Here is a 17344-nt window from a genome sequence, read left to right as displayed (position 1 = left end):
TGAACAATTACATGTTAAAACCCCTCAACTTAGTGAAGTCAAATTCTAATCCAGTTTGAATAAGTATGAATAAACCCCGAAGATACCTGTTATTCGCGAAGTTGGTTGAGTCCGAGGCTGTGCCAGGCCGAGGATCCAACCAGCCTCGCGAATATTGGCGAGTCTTCGGAGTTAATTGCGCTTTAAACCTAAAATCATACATATTGGTGCCCTAGTTTCTTCGTAACCTTTTGCACCCGAACACAGCAATATTATTATTGGCGTCCTTACATCTGGGTAGCACGGTAGTAATGATAATAATGTTATGAACACGCCTAACTGTGTAATGAGACAGCATATTGAGGGTACAAACAAACGAAAATATTTTACTACATTTATTTTACCAGATGTTTTCAACTATGTCGGGCAAATGATCCTTTAGGCGATGTCCTTTGTCACTCAAAATACATTTTCCGAAGCTACAACTTTGAATATGAGTGACATTCATTCAGATTTTTAGGAACTTTTTGAATGGAAGAATTTCGAGGTCAGTTTTGATGCAACAGGGACAAACATCTTGCCAGATACAGTTGGGAATAGTTGTTCGGATGAAGAATTGCTGCGAGTCGCAAACCTAGAACAGCTAATTTGACTTCAAATGAATAGTTCAACAGATGATGAACTGATGCTTGCTTCTCAGCAGATAGAAAAGAAAATGATCAAACAACTACCAAACGTTTTGGCAAAACCCCCTCTCAGTTTCTAAAATATTAAAACTCGGAATATCTTGCAAAAAATAAACATACAGAAAAGAAAACCAGTGGGCAGGTGCGGATTTTCGATACATGGCAACGTGAAAGGGATGGGTTTTGAATCCGAGTTAGGAAGCAAATTATTAAGTCTTTCTGATGAGGATCTGAATAGAACGCTGAGTCTATTTGTCACAGAAGTAAGGAACCAAAGGGGAGGTCAATACAACGGTAACACAATTCATGAGATTCTTATTTCGATGCAGAGATTCATGCGCCAAAGTGGTCGAGATGTTAACCTAACCAACGATTTTTGCTTTCATTGGCCTGGTTTGAGAACCATTCTTGATGCTAAAATGGAAATCACTGGCCCAGGCTGGTATTGGCATGCATAGAAGACGAGCTAACGTCATCACGCCACAGGAGGGAGGATGCGTTTGTGAGAGGGGTTGCTTTTGGATGACACTCCGGAGAAATTGCTTGAAACCGTTTTTTATTTGAATGGGATAAACTTTTGTTTGCGAGGTGGTGAGGAACATCGTGCTCTAAAAGATACAACAAAAAACAATTGGTTTACTCTGAAGAGGTTTCCAAAACGAATTCAGGAGGGCTGTAACATAAAAGATTGTCTGCTAAGGTCATTTCAGTGGATATTAACGGAGAGAACCCTGCCCGTTGTCCAGTGAGACTTCACCAAAAGTACATGTCACTGAGGTGAGTGAATAATTTAGTGATTACTGAAAATCTTAAAATTGACAAAAATGTGAAATTCATATCGTTTTGTAAAAAAATAGCTTTTTATACAGAAAAACCCCATGGAGACGGCTACAGTGAAGCTTGTATGCAATGTATGTACCACTTGATTGCAGGCCAGTGGGTTGTGATGACTTTTACCTTCGTCCACTCAAGTATCCTAAGCCTAACCAGTGGTACTCTGCCGCTCCTATAGGGAGACACGTTCTGTCTGGGGTGTCAAGAGGCTCGCTGCGCCAGGGTCGGGTTTAAAGGATTTTATACAAACCACTAAGGGCTACAACGGCCACACGCCAGTAGGAGAGCGGTTTGGATGAGAAGCTGATTGCCGAAAGGACAGGTCACAGATCGACAGCTATTTGTGCGTAAGTATAGGTGTAATTGCATTTGAAGCAATCACATACTGAACAACAGGTTGATTTGAAGACAAATGGGCACTGGTACAATGGGACATATGTGCACTGTATTTAATGATTATTAATCACGTCTAAGGGCGGTGAGGTAGCCTAGTGGTTATAGTGCCTGCGGTGCGGGTTCGATTCCCAACACAAGCACAATGTGTAAAGCCCATGCTTTGTGTCCCCTGCCGTCATAGTGCTGGAATATTTGCTGAAGGATGTGTAAAGCCAAACTCACTCGCTAACAATCACTTGTAAAATGTATATCCAAATATTAGTGAGGGAGTAACATGTACTGAATAATTATGTGCTATATACAATACAGGTACAAGAGAACAAGCGAGGGCATGTTAAAGAGTGTTGATGATGTTGTCCAGAGGAAAACACCAGCAACTGCCACATCAGCGACTAGCTCGCCAACACCTCACGTCTCCGACACCACTGACCCCAAGACGTCAAGACGCCAACTGTTCAAATGCTAAAACTGTACACTTCGTTGTTGAACGGGACGGTGCAAGAGTGACATTTGACATGTAATAAAGGGATGAAAACATTGTGAGGTTTCGTTTCTATATTTTGGTAATGGCTGACTGACTGAGTTTAGTTTTACGCCGCTTTTAGCAATATCCCAGCAATATCACGGCGGGGGACACCAGAAGTGGGCTTCATACAATGTACCCATGTGGGGAATCGAACCCGGTCTTCGGTGTGACGAGCCAAACGCTTTAACCACTAGGCTACCCCACCGCCCCATTTCTGTAATGTGGGTATTACTGTTTGAATTCAGCGTTTGGACCGGGTCGGTAATAGGGCGCCAATATTTGAAAGTAGGGCGCCAATACACCAGACAAAGTGGCCAATATACGAAGCTAAGTCGCCAATAAACGAAAGATACGGGCTTCCAATCCCATGCTTATTGGAGTGATATGTTGTGTATTTTAATACATGTTTAAAACCCTTCAACTTAGTGAAGTCAACATATAATCCAGTTTGAATAATACATGTTTAAAACCCTTCAACTTAGTGAAGTCAACATATAATCCAGTTTGAATAATACATGTTTAAAACCCTTCAACTTAGTGAGATCAAATTATAATCCAGTTTGCAATATTGAAAAGGAATCTGATAACAAACTCAACAACTAGTCTATATCATCATTTCATCTTGAAATAATATATTTGACATAGTTCCATAGTAGGCTATTCTTGCTTTGTGACAGAGTTGCTTGAAAGTTCAAGCCATTACCTCAGTGTTTCAGTGAACGCTACGACAGTTTCATCAATTCCTTGAGGATGGGTGAGGTGAGGTCAAATTGGGTTTAACGTCTTTTGGTATGACGCGGTCGGGGATCGAACCCGCGACCCTCCGCTCTCCGGGCGGACGCTCTAACCACTACACCACGGAGGCGGTCCTTGAGGATGGGGGGTTGGTTGGTAGCCTATTGGTTAAAGCGTTAAGTCGTCACACCAAAGACCAGGGTACTATTCCCCAAATGGGTAAAATGTGCTAAACCTCTTTTCGGTCACCGCAGTAGTGATATGCCTGGAATATTGATAACTAAACACATTCACTCACTCCTCAGGGTGTATTATTACTTTGAGAGCTTTCGTTCAAAACCCCATGTACAAAAAACACTGTACACCACGGTTTACTTCCCACACTACCAGGACGGTGAATAGCCTGTGTTTAGATGAGATACCCTCGGGCTCAAGGACATTGTTCTGTGAAATAGATATAACTTCACTTTTCAGGTCTTAAATGTTTCAATTTAAGGATACTTTTTAAGGTAATTTTCGGGGAAAAACATGACAAAAAATCTCAGCTGCACTAATACACCACGGATCGTTATGTGAAAATACATTGATTCAGAAGCGACCGGTCACCATTTGCGGAAGTTTGTATGTGTAATGCGATGACAAATCTCGGGATTCTATTGGAGGTGAAAATGAAAGTACTCTGTATCAAGTCAATGATCTTCTAAATAATACTTTTGAGTACATGTACATGTATGTACTTAGAAATAGAAACACATTGAATAGCCGTTTGTTTAGATACTGCACGGACACACAAAATATTTATATGTTTGGGTAATTCAAGTTTCATGGTGGAAACAAGTTGATATGGGACATACCCTTGTTCACTCATGGCCTCGAGTCCTCACAGAGTTACCTCCCTTACACCACTTCAACCACCTGCGAAATATTTATTCATCTTGTATGAAATGTGTTGATGCTCTTGTAAAAGAAACAGTTAATATGCAAGGATGTTTAATATTCAAACCTTTAATTTTACAGTTAGCAAAAGACTAATATAACTGAAGATTATATCTCTGTGTTGGAACTTTGGTAAACGATTTCATTTAAAGTCTCACTCGCTCACCCGACAGTCCCGACACCTCCCTCCATCTCCCCTATCAACTCACCCAGCCACCCGCTCACTCACCACGTCGCCCAGCTACTCTAATTTTTTTTGAGTTTAGTTTTACGCCACACTCAGCAATATTTCAGCTATATGGCGGCGGTCTGTAAATAATCGAGTCTGGACCAGACAATCCAGTGATAACAGCATGAGGATCGGGAGAGAAGTGTACAAACATGTTGTCACAGCTTCCCGCACAGAGTTACTTCCCTTAGACCACAGTGCTTCGAAACAGTCTAAAGGTTCTCACAATCAAGTGAGTGAGTATGGGTTTACCCGTTTTTAGCAATATTCCAGCAATATCACGGCGGGGACACAGGCAATGGGCTTCACACATTGTATCCATGTGGGGACTCGAGCCCGGGTCTTCAGCGTCGACGAGCGAACGCTGAACCACCCAAACGCCCCACAATCAAGTAGGAGACATATATAGTGTATGTTGCGCTCTGATGTCGTTGATATAACTTTTTATATCTGCTCTTGCAATTGTTAGTGCATTTCTTGCGCTGCAGAATAAATAAGTTGTCATTAAACACATGCTGAAACTACGGTCATTGCTTTTCTTTCTTCAATACCGTTTCTGTAGTGTTAGACATTTGAAATCTGCCATTTCTGCTTCACTAAATCCAAACGTTGCTCAAGTGTAGATTTGAAACACTTCTTACAGACAACAAAACCCAGCTAATTAGGAAAACAAAAGATTCTGCGAACTTGATTGTGTTTTGGAATGTGCGCCTCGCCATGTACACGGGGACATTCTATGTCCGCTTCACTGACTTTCACCTCATCTCTTCACTGAGATCAAATGTGACGTATGTGGATTCACAACTACAATAATTTCATCACAACTGTTCATGTGGGGATTTAAAACATTTACATTACAGAGTAGAAACTAAACATGGTGATAAATTCATGATTTGAAACAAGTTTTGATAAATTTGTGGATTCGGTTATTTGTTGTGACATTTCCCAGACATGTGTGAAATGTATCATAAACTGGTCAACTACTGCAGAATAATAATCATAACAATAGTCATGTGTGGATGTAAAATGTTTGTAACATCCCCCTGAATCCAGTCAAGTAGAAAAACAACACATTCAGCTGACCTCGTTACATTCTTGTACACAACAAACAGCACATAGACAGACAACTTATACGTCCGCCTCAATCACTACAATTACATTTGACAGTTTAAATAAATAAGTCACACTTACAAGTTTACACAATGTCATGTTTATTTTATTGTCTAATTCAAGGCGTCATTAATAAGTGACTTCTTGGTGTCAGTCATGGTGATATCTGCCCCACTTATCACCTTCATGTTGACTGTGTAGCGATCTGGCGGCCCAACACCAAACATGGGAAGAAGAGACTCGCTCCACTCAACATCCACCTTGGCTAAAACAACCTCTCTGTCGAGGTCGATGAAGGCGAGTCTCCCCCTCCCCACATCCAGCACAACGCCATAGTGGAGGGTGGCCTGTGTGCCGGGTGTGGCAGACATTGTGTTACTGTAACACTCCCCCACCTCCCCCAGCTGACACACCCTGGTACAGAGTCTCCCCTGGTGTGTGTTACATCTCACTACACTGACACACCAGGAGCGGGGCTGGTCACAAACACACCACCCACTGTCTACCTGGCTCTCCTCTATCACACCCACCTCCAGGACAAACCACCACCATCCACCCACCACACCCACCATAGTGTGGGTCTCCCAGTATCGTGGTGTGTGTGGGACAGGGGTGACAGTAGAGGGGGATGGAGGAAGGGTGATGGGGGTGGAGGCACATGTACCCCAATATACCCGTAACCTGCCGCTGTGTCTGTGTTGTGTGGCGGGCGGCGAGTTCACCAGCTCACCGCCTGTAGTTACGTGGCACTCGTCTGAGTTGGCTCGAGCAGCGTCCATTTGTAGTTTAGGACCTGGAAATATACATTTTGTTTACAGTTTAACAAATTTCCCGACTTCAGACAACAAATTAGACATTTTATTGTCAACCTCGTTTCAATGTTTACAAAACAGCGCACTGAATATCGGCTGCCATTTTCGTCTGTGTGTGAAATGTGTGATAATTGTGCTTTAAATAGAAATTATAAAGCTGTACAAATATTTGAATGGGTATTCTAAATGTGTTCCATACATTTTTATATTGATTGACAATGAAATAAACACTCCATAAAACATTTTGTCAGAAATTGTTAGTTGAGCTGGTTAGCTGTCAGTAGTCAGAAATAGACACTTACCGCCTGAAAACACATATGTATAAACTTCATATCATGATAAAACTATCATTGTTAGTATTCTAAACTCTTCTTATACGATTTACTAAACAATGAGACCAACAAAGCAGTTGTTTGACGATATTTTTACATCTGAGTGTTCAACAGACACAGTGTCAACAGGTAACTTCTACGTCCGCTTCAATCACTGACCACAGTTTGAGCACACTCGCTGAGCGGGGAGGTTGTCGTGTTTTGTGTATCGACTGTGACATGTACTCTCACATTTTATTATTTTATTACACAGTTCTCAAACTTGTCATTTTCAGATAGCATTACCCTTTTCGTTACAGATTCACCAAGAAATATAACAAAACAGCGAACCCGGAAGACAGCCTACCTTATCGTTCATTCATACAAGTTTTGACTAATATGGCAATGGGTAAACATTAATCTTTAACGATGTCCTATGAATCCTATTTCCTAACACTCCTTATATTTTGTCCTCATACATAAATGGGGTAAAACACGTTAACTCATTCTAGCAAATATTCAATTAACAGTGAACTGTATTATCAGCCTCCTTGCTGAGCGGAGCAATATAACTCCGTGGATGTAATATGCTGCTTCAATATAATATTCATTGCAACACATCATTTTTGCATTTTATTGTTATAATTCTAGGCTTTCATCTTACTCATTTCATCGGCATTAAACAAACTGACACTCGCAATTGGAAGTTAATTTTATGATGAACAATAAACATTATAAGATAAGCTGTTAGTTTAATTTGTTAAAGGTAATGAAAGGAATTGTCCGTTAGTTTAGATAACGGTGGAACAGTTTTCAACTAAACAGAGCCAATTAAGAATTTTATTATTCACCGTGTCGAGATTAGACAGTGAGCTCGAGTATCGAGGGCCAGATAGACGCTCCGGGTGCTTGTAACATGAATCTTCAGTCGTCGCTGAGCAAAATCACGGCTTGTGTTCCTGTTTCATGTAGTTCTCGTTTACTACCAGGTGACGTGAACTGTTGTTATTGTTTTCGATAAAACTCAATAAGAGGAGGATGAGTTTTAACTGAATATATAGTTGGCTGGTTGATTGTTGTTTAACGCTGCACTCAGCAATATTCCAGCTATATCGCGGCGGTCTGTAGATAATTGAGTCTGGACCAGGCAATCTAGTGATCAATATTAGGAGCATCGATCTACGCAGTTGGGATACGAAGACATGTGTCAACCATGTTATTCGATCCGGCTAGTTGCCTCTCACGACAGCGAGCCCGACCACCCGATCCCGTTAGTCGTCTTTTACGACAAGTATGGGTACCTGGAGACCAATTCTAACCAGGATCTTCAAGGGTACGCTGAATATATGACATGTTTATGCTTTCTAGCCCACAAACGTTTATACGTGCTGGGACGTGCAGTGAGGGCTCCATGTGAGCAGATTCTTATCAACCTGTAGACGGGGACATTATCTATCATTACTCCAAATGTTGGCATCGGCCGCAACGTTCACGCCCACTTTGACAATGTTAACAAACTTTTCAAATCTTGAAAATGAAATTCAAGTGGGTATTAAATATGTTACATCACTGACAGAGAATATTTGTATACAGCATGTGTGTATGTGATTAACAGAAGAGCTGCTATCTCCTGACCCAAAGATTATTTTATCGAAACCCACCATGGGGGAGGGTTGTACTCAAGTCAACAAAAATATGTCACACACCTGTGATATGCTATGAATTCATTTGCAATCGACATGCGAAAAGAAGAACAGTCTAAAGTAATCCTGGTTAATAAGATATGTGAATAAAATAGCATAAAACACTTTGAATTATTTGATGGCCAGTGATCGATGTTATGAGTTACTCTAAGCTAGGTCGGTGACTCCTTACACAATTTTCATATGACATTTGACCACAATCAAGGTTAGATATTGCGACTTAGATTTCTATTACTTCGGGTAATTGTTGAAACAACCTGCCGACAACAAACGACGTATGTGATAAACAGGACGGTTCATAAGTATGACGAAAGATGGGGAAGCTTTCATCTCACGTGGAAAAGGCTCCACCTTTGAAATTATCTCCTTTTTCCACGTCATTTAATCTGAGATACATCTTATTCACGAAGCACTCAATATATTCTCTACATAGTGGGGCGATGAGGTAGCTTAGTGGTTAAAGCGTTCGCTCGTCACGCGGAAGACCAGGGTTCTATTCCTCACATGGGTACAATTTGTGAAGCTCATTTGTGGTGTTCCCCGCCGTCATGTACCTGGAATATTGCTAAAAGCGGCGTACAAACATACTCACTCGCTCAATCTGTAAATAGCAAATGAAAGTCGAAACAGATCGGCAGTTCCGAATGTAAACATTCGTCCGTGTTTCTGTCACCTGAATGACTAATTCATTGACGATATATACTGGATTGTGAGGGGCGGCCATTGTTTCGTAAGAGTATAAACAAGAGATCCGGCTCAGCTTCTCACGTGCATCAACTCACATGTATTAAAGATCATCCAACAGTGAATGCTCATTCGTGTGTCCTTCACATGAGTGAGTGAGTGGGTTTAGTTTTACGCCGCACTCAGCAACATTCCAGCTATATGGCGGGGGTCTGTAAATAATCGAGTCTGGACCCCTTCACATGACATCAAGAAATATGAACTCAATGATCTTATGGAAACTTTAGTGAAAAATCGAAAGCAAATGCCAAAGGTGTAAAGGGTCATCTATCAATAGCATTCCTGTACCTAATGTCTAAGAATAAGTCATAATAGAGTATACCTAGAACCACATCCAAGAAGTGAGGATACTTCTATAAACCCAGTGAAACGTCATATTTTAAAATAACTGTGAGTGTTCCTACAAACCCAATACCACGTTCAGTGTTTTATAAATCTGAGAACACCGATATACACCGTGTCTTGTGTTCAAAGGGCGGTGGTGTGGTCCAGTGGTTCGCTCGTCACGCCGATGGCCGAGGTTCGATTCCCCACATGGGTACAATATGTGAAGTCCATTCCTGATGTCTGCCGCCATGATATTGCTAGAATATTCACTCACTCAATCTTGTGTTCAAGGGACATACCATTATACCTCAGCAGTGGGGTGAGGAGGTTCTGCGTTTCAACTATGTATAACATAACCACATCTATTACAATATCAGACTTCAGAGAAACACCAAGCTCTAAATACAGTGTGGAAGGGGTTCAGCAGTAGCGGGTACATCATCCCGTGTACAGCACGCCCAGTACATCAGCACGCCCAGTACAGCATGTACAGCACGCCCAGTACAGTCATCATTCCGTGTACAGCACGCCCAGTACATCATCCCGTGTACAGCGCCCGCCTACAGTACGCCCAGTACATCATTCCGTGTACAGCACGCCCAGTCAGCACGTCCAGTACATCATCCGTGTACAGCACGCCCAGTACATCATCAGAATCGTGTACAGCACGCCCAGTACATCATCCCGTGTACAGCACGCCCAGTACATCATCCCGTGTACAGCACGCCCAGTACATCATCCCGTGTACATCACGCCCAGTACATCATCCCGTGTACAGCACGCCCAGTACATCATCCCGTGTACAGCACGCCCAGTACAGCATCCCGTGTACAGCACGCCCAGTACATCATCCTGTGTAGCAGCACGCCCAGTACAGCATCAGTTTGTACATCATCCGTGTACAGCACGCCCAGTACAGTACGGCATCCTGTGTACGGCATCACATGTACGGCATCCTGTGTACAGCACGCCCATGTACGGCATCCCGTGTACAGAACGCCCAGTACATCATCCCGTGTACAGCACGCCCAGTACAGCATCCGTGTGTGTACAGCATCCCGTGTACAAATCATTGTACAGCAGGCTGTGTACCGCATCATTGTGTACAGCATCCCGTGTTTAAACAGCAGTCAGTGACCTATCCTGTTTATGATTGATTGGTTGGTTGGTTGTTTAACGCTGCCCTAAGCAATATTCCAGGTATATGGCGGCGGTCTGTAAATAATAGAGCCTGGACCAGACAATCCAGTGATCAAAAGCATGACCATCGATCTACGCATTGGAATACGATGACATGTGTCAAGCAAGTCAGAAAGTCTGACCACCCGATCCCGTTCGTCGCCTCTTACGACATGCATGGGTATCCTGTTTATGAAGTGCGGACAATGTCGCTTCATCAAGTGTTGAAGACAGTTAGCATCTGATTGTACTCACACTGCAGAGCCACCGGCGTCATCGTCCCTGTTTCACGTCTGTTGGTTTCACGCCCAGCTTCTGCAACATATATCCTGGCTGCATGTCGAAGAATCACGGAGAGAGCACATGCTAATATATATTTGAAAGTATAAACTGAATTTGGTTTTAAGAATTATAGTAGGTTTAAAGATCGGGGTACTGCTCTTTTGAACACACCATAACATCTATCAACACAAATTCTCAGTCCATTTAATTTCCGAAGTGGTTTTTAATGGTCAACTGCAGTTCAACTTGCTGTTCATTTCAGCTGCTGTTCTTTTTCTAAATGGTACTGGTGATGTATAAGATTACAATGTAGCCTTATCAAAATATCGTGTCAAAGTGACAGCTAAAGTCTAACACTGAAACAATTTTAAGTCCACTCACATCTCCTTCTATTCAAATGATGTGACTGCGTGAGTTATGTCCCCTTTTCAAATATTCCTGAACACTTATCATAACATTATTTCCTATTTAAGTGTTATCAAAAATATTCTTACCAAACCGATGTAGTGGTGTTGGATCATTAGGAACCTCCAGGAACTCCACCTTTTAACAAAAACACACACATAAATGTCACAATTCAAGATTAAAACAACAGTAGCTTTGTTAAAAATCTAACATACAAACATCAGTTAAATGTACAGACAACAATAACATTAAATGTCTTCGGTTGATCGTAAATTGTTTATGATAAATGCTTATGAAAGAACAAGACATATATAAGCATGTTTACTGATTAAGAAGTACTTACATGCTCGTTTGGGCTCTCTGCGTCAGTTAGATGACTGTCATCTGTCTGTGTACCTTTGTCTGTAAAATGACCAACAATCATTACAAATCAAATAGTTAACAGTTCATTGCGTTATTGTAAGAAATGAATAGATCGAACATTATCATCATACCATCTTAAGTGGCATTAAGGTAAATAATCCGCAGAAAGCTCATCAAATATTTACTCCTGATATATATCGATATATTGTCAGAGCAAGTATGTACCTGTTTGTTTTGAGCCATATGCAGTGACACACCCAAATTTGGAAATTTCGGATTTCATCTTGTCCAGTCCTCTCGTGTTGAAAGCGGTTGCAGATGTCCTGTGCGTCTCTGGAGGTAGTGATGTGAGGTGTGTCTTAGTTGTGTCTTGTATGGAACTCTCCAGTGTCAGAAAGTCCCAGTTTGAAGCATATCTGAGAACTGTCTTGATGTAGTCTGAGGTCCACTTGCATCGTTCACTCTCGCCTTGAGAGGCAACTTGCTCGGTGTGTAGATTTGACAGTTCCTGCTTCGTCTGATTCTCAAGATCGATGATCAGCTCCTTCTCTCTTTGATCGAGTTGTGTCCTCAGAGAATGGAATGTGTGGTGGATGGCCTCCTTCAGGGCACTGCTTGTCTTCTTGGTGTCATTCACGGCTTTGCTGATGCTCTTCAGACATGCTTGGTGAGAAGTATGATGTGCAGTCACGTTCTTCCCATGTTGTTCTATCCGTCCTCTAGCAGCATCAGCAGCCACATCTACATCCCCAACATCGTGCTCAGCATGGTCGCCAAGTCTGCATTTGTAACAGATCAAAATGTTGCAGTTTTTGTCAAAATATTCAAGAGGATAAGGGCTGTGAAGTTTGCAAACTGGTTTAGTATGTATGCTTCCCGGTGTTGTATCCGTAAAGGTTTCGACAACATGTATTCTGGTAGCTTTAAAACGATTGTGCATGCTCTGGCAGTATTCACATAGGAACTCTTCACACTCCTGACACCAACACACAGCCTGGTTGCCGTCATCATTTGAACAGAGAAACTCTGTGGGGCGATGTTTGACTGTCAGGTAGTATACTTCCTTTCTTCTCACCACATCCTTCTTGGGTGGTGTATCTATGAGGTTCACTTCCCTCTGACAAGTAGAGCATACTATCACACCACCAGCTGCAGATGTGACACACGTCTCACACACGGCGTGTAGACAGGGCAGTTGGTAGGGGGCGGGGCCTTTCAGTGTAAACTGCTGCTGACAGACAGTACACTTGGGGAAGGCGTCCATTCTGAAACAAATAATATCGGTGTCTCTATTCAATCGATTCCACTTCATAAGAATGGCATATTGATTCCAGGAACATACATGCATGAACAGAAGTATTTGATCAAAATTGCATTTGAATTAAACATTCACAGTCACGTTGCATCCGGATAATGAATTATTTGAGCAAGCAATGAATGTGTTCCTAATCACAGCCAAGCGATTGTAGTTTCAAATTACTTTTCTAGGCATTTTAATATGTAAGTTTGATTCTAGCGGACTTCTGCTGTCTATCTCAATCACACAAAATGTTTCTGGAAGTAATTTACTCTTCTTGCTCACAGACCATTATACACTATTTTACTCTACCCGTGCCTCCAACCCTTTTCGCATTTTACTAATGCATCCTTTTTAACACCATCCCACACTTTTTACACCTTATATTAAATATCAACAGGTACTATTCACTAAATCCGATTTTCCAAAACAATGTGTTACCTACCAGTTGACTTCATTCACTTCACCTGTCATCCCATACCTGCCATCTACCAGCAGACACTATTCACTTCATGTCTAACCTCCACACCTGATATCTACTAGCTGACACAATTCACTTCACCTGTTCCCCCCCTCCCCCCAAACCTGTTGTCTACAAGCAGACACTATTCACATCATGTGCATCCTCCACACCTGCTATCTACCAGTAGACACTATTCACTTCACCTGCATCCCCACACCTGCTGTCTACAAGCAGACATTATTCATTTCACCTGCATCCCCACACCTGTTGTCTACAAGCAGGCACTATTCACTTCATGTGCATGCCCCAAACCTGCTGTCTACGACCAGACAATATTCACTTCACCTGCATCCCGCACACCTGTCGTCTACAAGCAGACACTATTTGCATCATGTGCACCCTCCACACCTGCTATCTACCAGCAGACACTATTCACTTCACCTGTATTCCAACACCTGCTATCTACTAGCAGACATTATTCATTTCACCTGTATTCCCACACCTGATATCTACCAGCTGACACTATTCACTTCACCTGTATTCCCACACCTGCTGTCTACCAGCAGACACTATTCACTTCACCTGTATTCCCACACCTGCTGTCTACCAGCTGACACTATTCACTTCATCTGTATGCCCACACCTGCTATCTACCAGCAGACACTATTCACTTCACCTGTATCTCCCACACCTGCTATCTACCAGCAGACACTATTCACTTCACCTGTATTCCCACACCTGCTATCTACCAGCAGACATTATTCACTTCACCTGTATTCCCCACCCGTCTACCAGCTGACACTATTCACTTCACCTGTATCCCCACACCTGCTATCTACCAGCTGACATTATTCACTTCACCTGTATTCCCACACCTGCTATCTACCAGCAGACATTATTCACTTCACCTGTATTCCCACACCTGCTATCTACCAGCAGACTATTCACGTCAACTGTATCCCCCCAAACCTGCTATATACGACTAGACAGCATTTACTTCACGTCTATCCCCCACACATGATATCTACACACACTATTTACTTCACCTGTATCCCCCAAACCTGCTATCTACGACCAGACACTATTCATTTCACGTCTATCCCCCACACCAGACACTATTCACTTCACCTGTACCCCATCACTTGCTAACTACCAGCAGACACCATTCAGTATTCACCCACCCCTTGCGCTGTCGGCCACTATGCACAATTTCCTCCACACGTATCTGACACACATTATGCTATCGACCCGTATTTACGAGTCACCCCACTCGTAGGTTTCCTTGACCTACATACCCTACTGCACAGTTGCCGGGTGTTTAGGTCATCGTGACATGTCTCCAACATTGTTAATCCTCTAAAAATAACCTGTCCTACCTGTCGCGTTGCTACGTTTACGCCCCTTTGAAAGCATTCACAGCGACGATATTGAATACTTCAAAGTCCTGTTACAACTACAGGATTCAGGTTATTCCTTGTAAATACGTCCAAATAAACACCGTTTGTAACTGCTACAAAGTCAGACAGATCTGTTCTTGCTTTTTAAGAGTTAAATTACACGGATCGTGCACACCTCTCTAAGAGGAATGGCGTCTGAAGTAGGACTGACATCGATAGGATTAACTGTTGGATTTGACGCTCGACTGTGTAAGCTTAAATCCTGGCCAGAGTAGATATTTTATGAGGTATTATTTTCGCGTACATATTTCGCTGATTTCCACTGCAAGTATATCTTTATCAAGACAGATTTACTGGGAGGTGTTGAGACAGCACAAGACACACCTACCTGGAGGTTCGGCTTCCTTGTTGTACATGTCACTTCCGTTCATGCGCGAGCTTTATCGTAAACGAATTTGATATGTTGCATAATGCTTTGAGGTGGATGTCGTTCAAGCTGGAATATTTGATGACAGTGTCCGTTATGATGAGATAAAAGTTTTACTGTTGTCCCATCGCGGGTCTGTGTGATGTGGAGGAAGTTCTGTACACTGTTATCAACTGAATTAATTTGACAGCGAAACAAATTGTGAGACGAATTATTTCTGTTAATGCATCAGCTCATGACGAAGAAGGCCCTGGTTGATTCCCTCAAAAGGATCCAGCATGTCAATCCCATTTCATATGTCCACCACCATCATCTGGTTAGAATATTTGTAAAGCGGATCACCCAACCATCACTCACTCACTCACTCAACCACTCAACCACTCACTCAACCACCCACCCAACTAAATATACCATATATACCGCGTTCATTCATCCGAAGGGTTGTGATAGAATAGCGACCTGTCACAGCCACCCTCACAGAGTTACCTCCCTTCGACCGCTAGCGTTCCCTGTAGCTGTGACGTTAGATGGACTGTTCCACCATGTTCGTGCGGAGAATTAATCCAACTGACGCCAGTTTGTAACAGGAGACCTATGCCTGGGTGAAATCGGCGATATTTTACGAGAGAAATCCCAACAATGAAACTTCGTCACAAACCCAACTTTGTGTGCTGGCGATTTTGCGCCGCACGCTGAGTGAGTGAGTGAGTATGATTTTATTCTGCTTTTAGCAATATTCCAGCAATATCACGGCGGTGACACCAGAAATGGGCTTCACGCATTGTACCCATGTGGGGAATCGAACCCGGACCTTCGGCGTGTCAAGCGAACGCTTTAATCACTAGGCTACCCCACCGTCCCCCGCACGCTGAGGCAGGACTGGGCCAAACTTATGTTTGCAAATTTTTCATGTACTGAGAAAGTATCACCCGAAACAAAACTACGTTACATTACAGTCCTTACCATTTCATCATAAAAACATAACTCTATGATGCTACACTGGTCTCTAGGTATTACACACTAGAAATAGTGGATGAATGATTCTGTGATAAATAACATTTCATCAACTGCCCTATGATGTAAAGTATACCAACGTTTGTGAGCAAATGTTTAAACTATGGTTGTAAGAGTGAGTGACTGATTTTATATTGAACGTCACATCGGCAATATCTCAGCCATATCGTGACGATAACAATTTATACAATAAAAATGAAAACATTTTGAAGAGTAAAACCTATCGACAATGGACAGTAAAGATACTAGGGTATTTCAGATATGAACATAAAACTAGCATATAAAACTAAAACATTTTAGTACAATATAAACCACGGGCTGTAGATCGCCAACAACTGAAGGTTGATCACCATACTAGGAACGATGGGGACTTACATTACTTTTGCTACCTGTATGGACCCTAGCTGGATTTACACCATCCCTTCAGCCACTGGAGATGGTAGGAAGATTTAGCCGAAAGTTAAAATAAACAAAATACTACGATTAAAAAGTATGGTTGAGTGAAATTGACTTTGAAAGTTATCGGGACTTGCGTACCTTCTCAGGAGGACAAATTTTTACGACACTTTAACCCCCTTTGAGGATACAGCCACTAACAATCGCAGTTGCTAATTCATACTACCATGTTTAAAATATCATATATCTATTTACAAAAAATATTATTAAAAATTTATGTAATAATTCTATTTCCTTTAAATTTTCAATAATTAAATGATAATTAACATTATAAAACAGATCCTTAATTGTTTTGACATTAAAATATTTATCCCTTGTGATGGAAATATCATGGCAATCAAGCAGGACATGCTTGACTGTGATTTTCTCATCACAAGGGATACAAAACGGAGGATCTTCACCTTTGATCAAATACTCATGAGTGTATCTAGTTATGGTGGTGAGAAGTGTCAATTTTCTTTAACTGCCCTGTTATATACCAGTAAATAGGCCAACGTTTGTGAGCAAATGCTTAAAGTACGAAAGTGAGAAGTGCCAATTTCACCAACTGCCCCATGATATATTAAATATTGTTTAATATTCTTAATTTGCTTTAATATCACGCCGAAATTGTATGGGCATTACTGTGATATTGCTGGAGTATTTTCGTAAAATAAAATCAGTCTCAGTCTTTCAGGAAATAAATACTGTTAAACCAAATATTGTTGGTTTCATACACTGAACCAGTTTGTAC

The 17344-nt window shown here is 41.9% G+C and overlaps 1 protein-coding gene and 1 long non-coding RNA gene across 3 annotated transcripts; one reads left to right on the top strand and one right to left on the bottom strand.

Annotated features, from left to right (window-relative positions):
- The first annotated feature begins 1783 nt into the window (after positions 1-1783).
- Positions 1784-2433, top strand: LOC124269650. The gene is made up of 2 exons (XR_006896561.1): positions 1784-1846; positions 2205-2433. It is a non-coding gene; the product is annotated as an uncharacterized LOC124269650 (long non-coding RNA).
- Positions 2434-5400: 2967 nt separating this feature from the next.
- LOC124269647 (protein PML-like) lies at positions 5401-12822 on the bottom strand. 2 transcript variants are annotated; one of them, XM_046704684.1, is made up of 5 exons: positions 11783-12822; positions 11538-11596; positions 11284-11332; positions 10763-10840; positions 5401-6224 (listed from the first exon to the last, which is right to left on the bottom strand). In XM_046704684.1, the coding sequence occupies exons 1-5, from the start codon at positions 12819-12821 to the stop codon at positions 5545-5547; spliced, it is 1905 nt and encodes a 634-aa protein (XP_046560640.1). In that variant the 5' UTR covers position 12822; the 3' UTR covers positions 5401-5544. The 2 variants fall into 2 exon arrangements, with proteins under 2 accessions (XP_046560640.1, XP_046560641.1); XM_046704685.1 differs by having other exon boundaries at positions 10763-10822.
- Positions 12823-17344: the final 4522 nt, after the last annotated feature.

Source organism: Haliotis rubra, unplaced genomic scaffold (genome assembly GCF_003918875.1).
Source record: "Haliotis rubra isolate DU_JTF1 unplaced genomic scaffold, ASM391887v1 Scf146, whole genome shotgun sequence".
NCBI lineage: Eukaryota > Metazoa > Mollusca > Gastropoda > Lepetellida > Haliotidae > Haliotis > Haliotis rubra.
The sequence above is the reverse complement of the archived record's forward strand: the minus strand, read 5'-3'. Positions and strand labels throughout refer to the sequence as shown.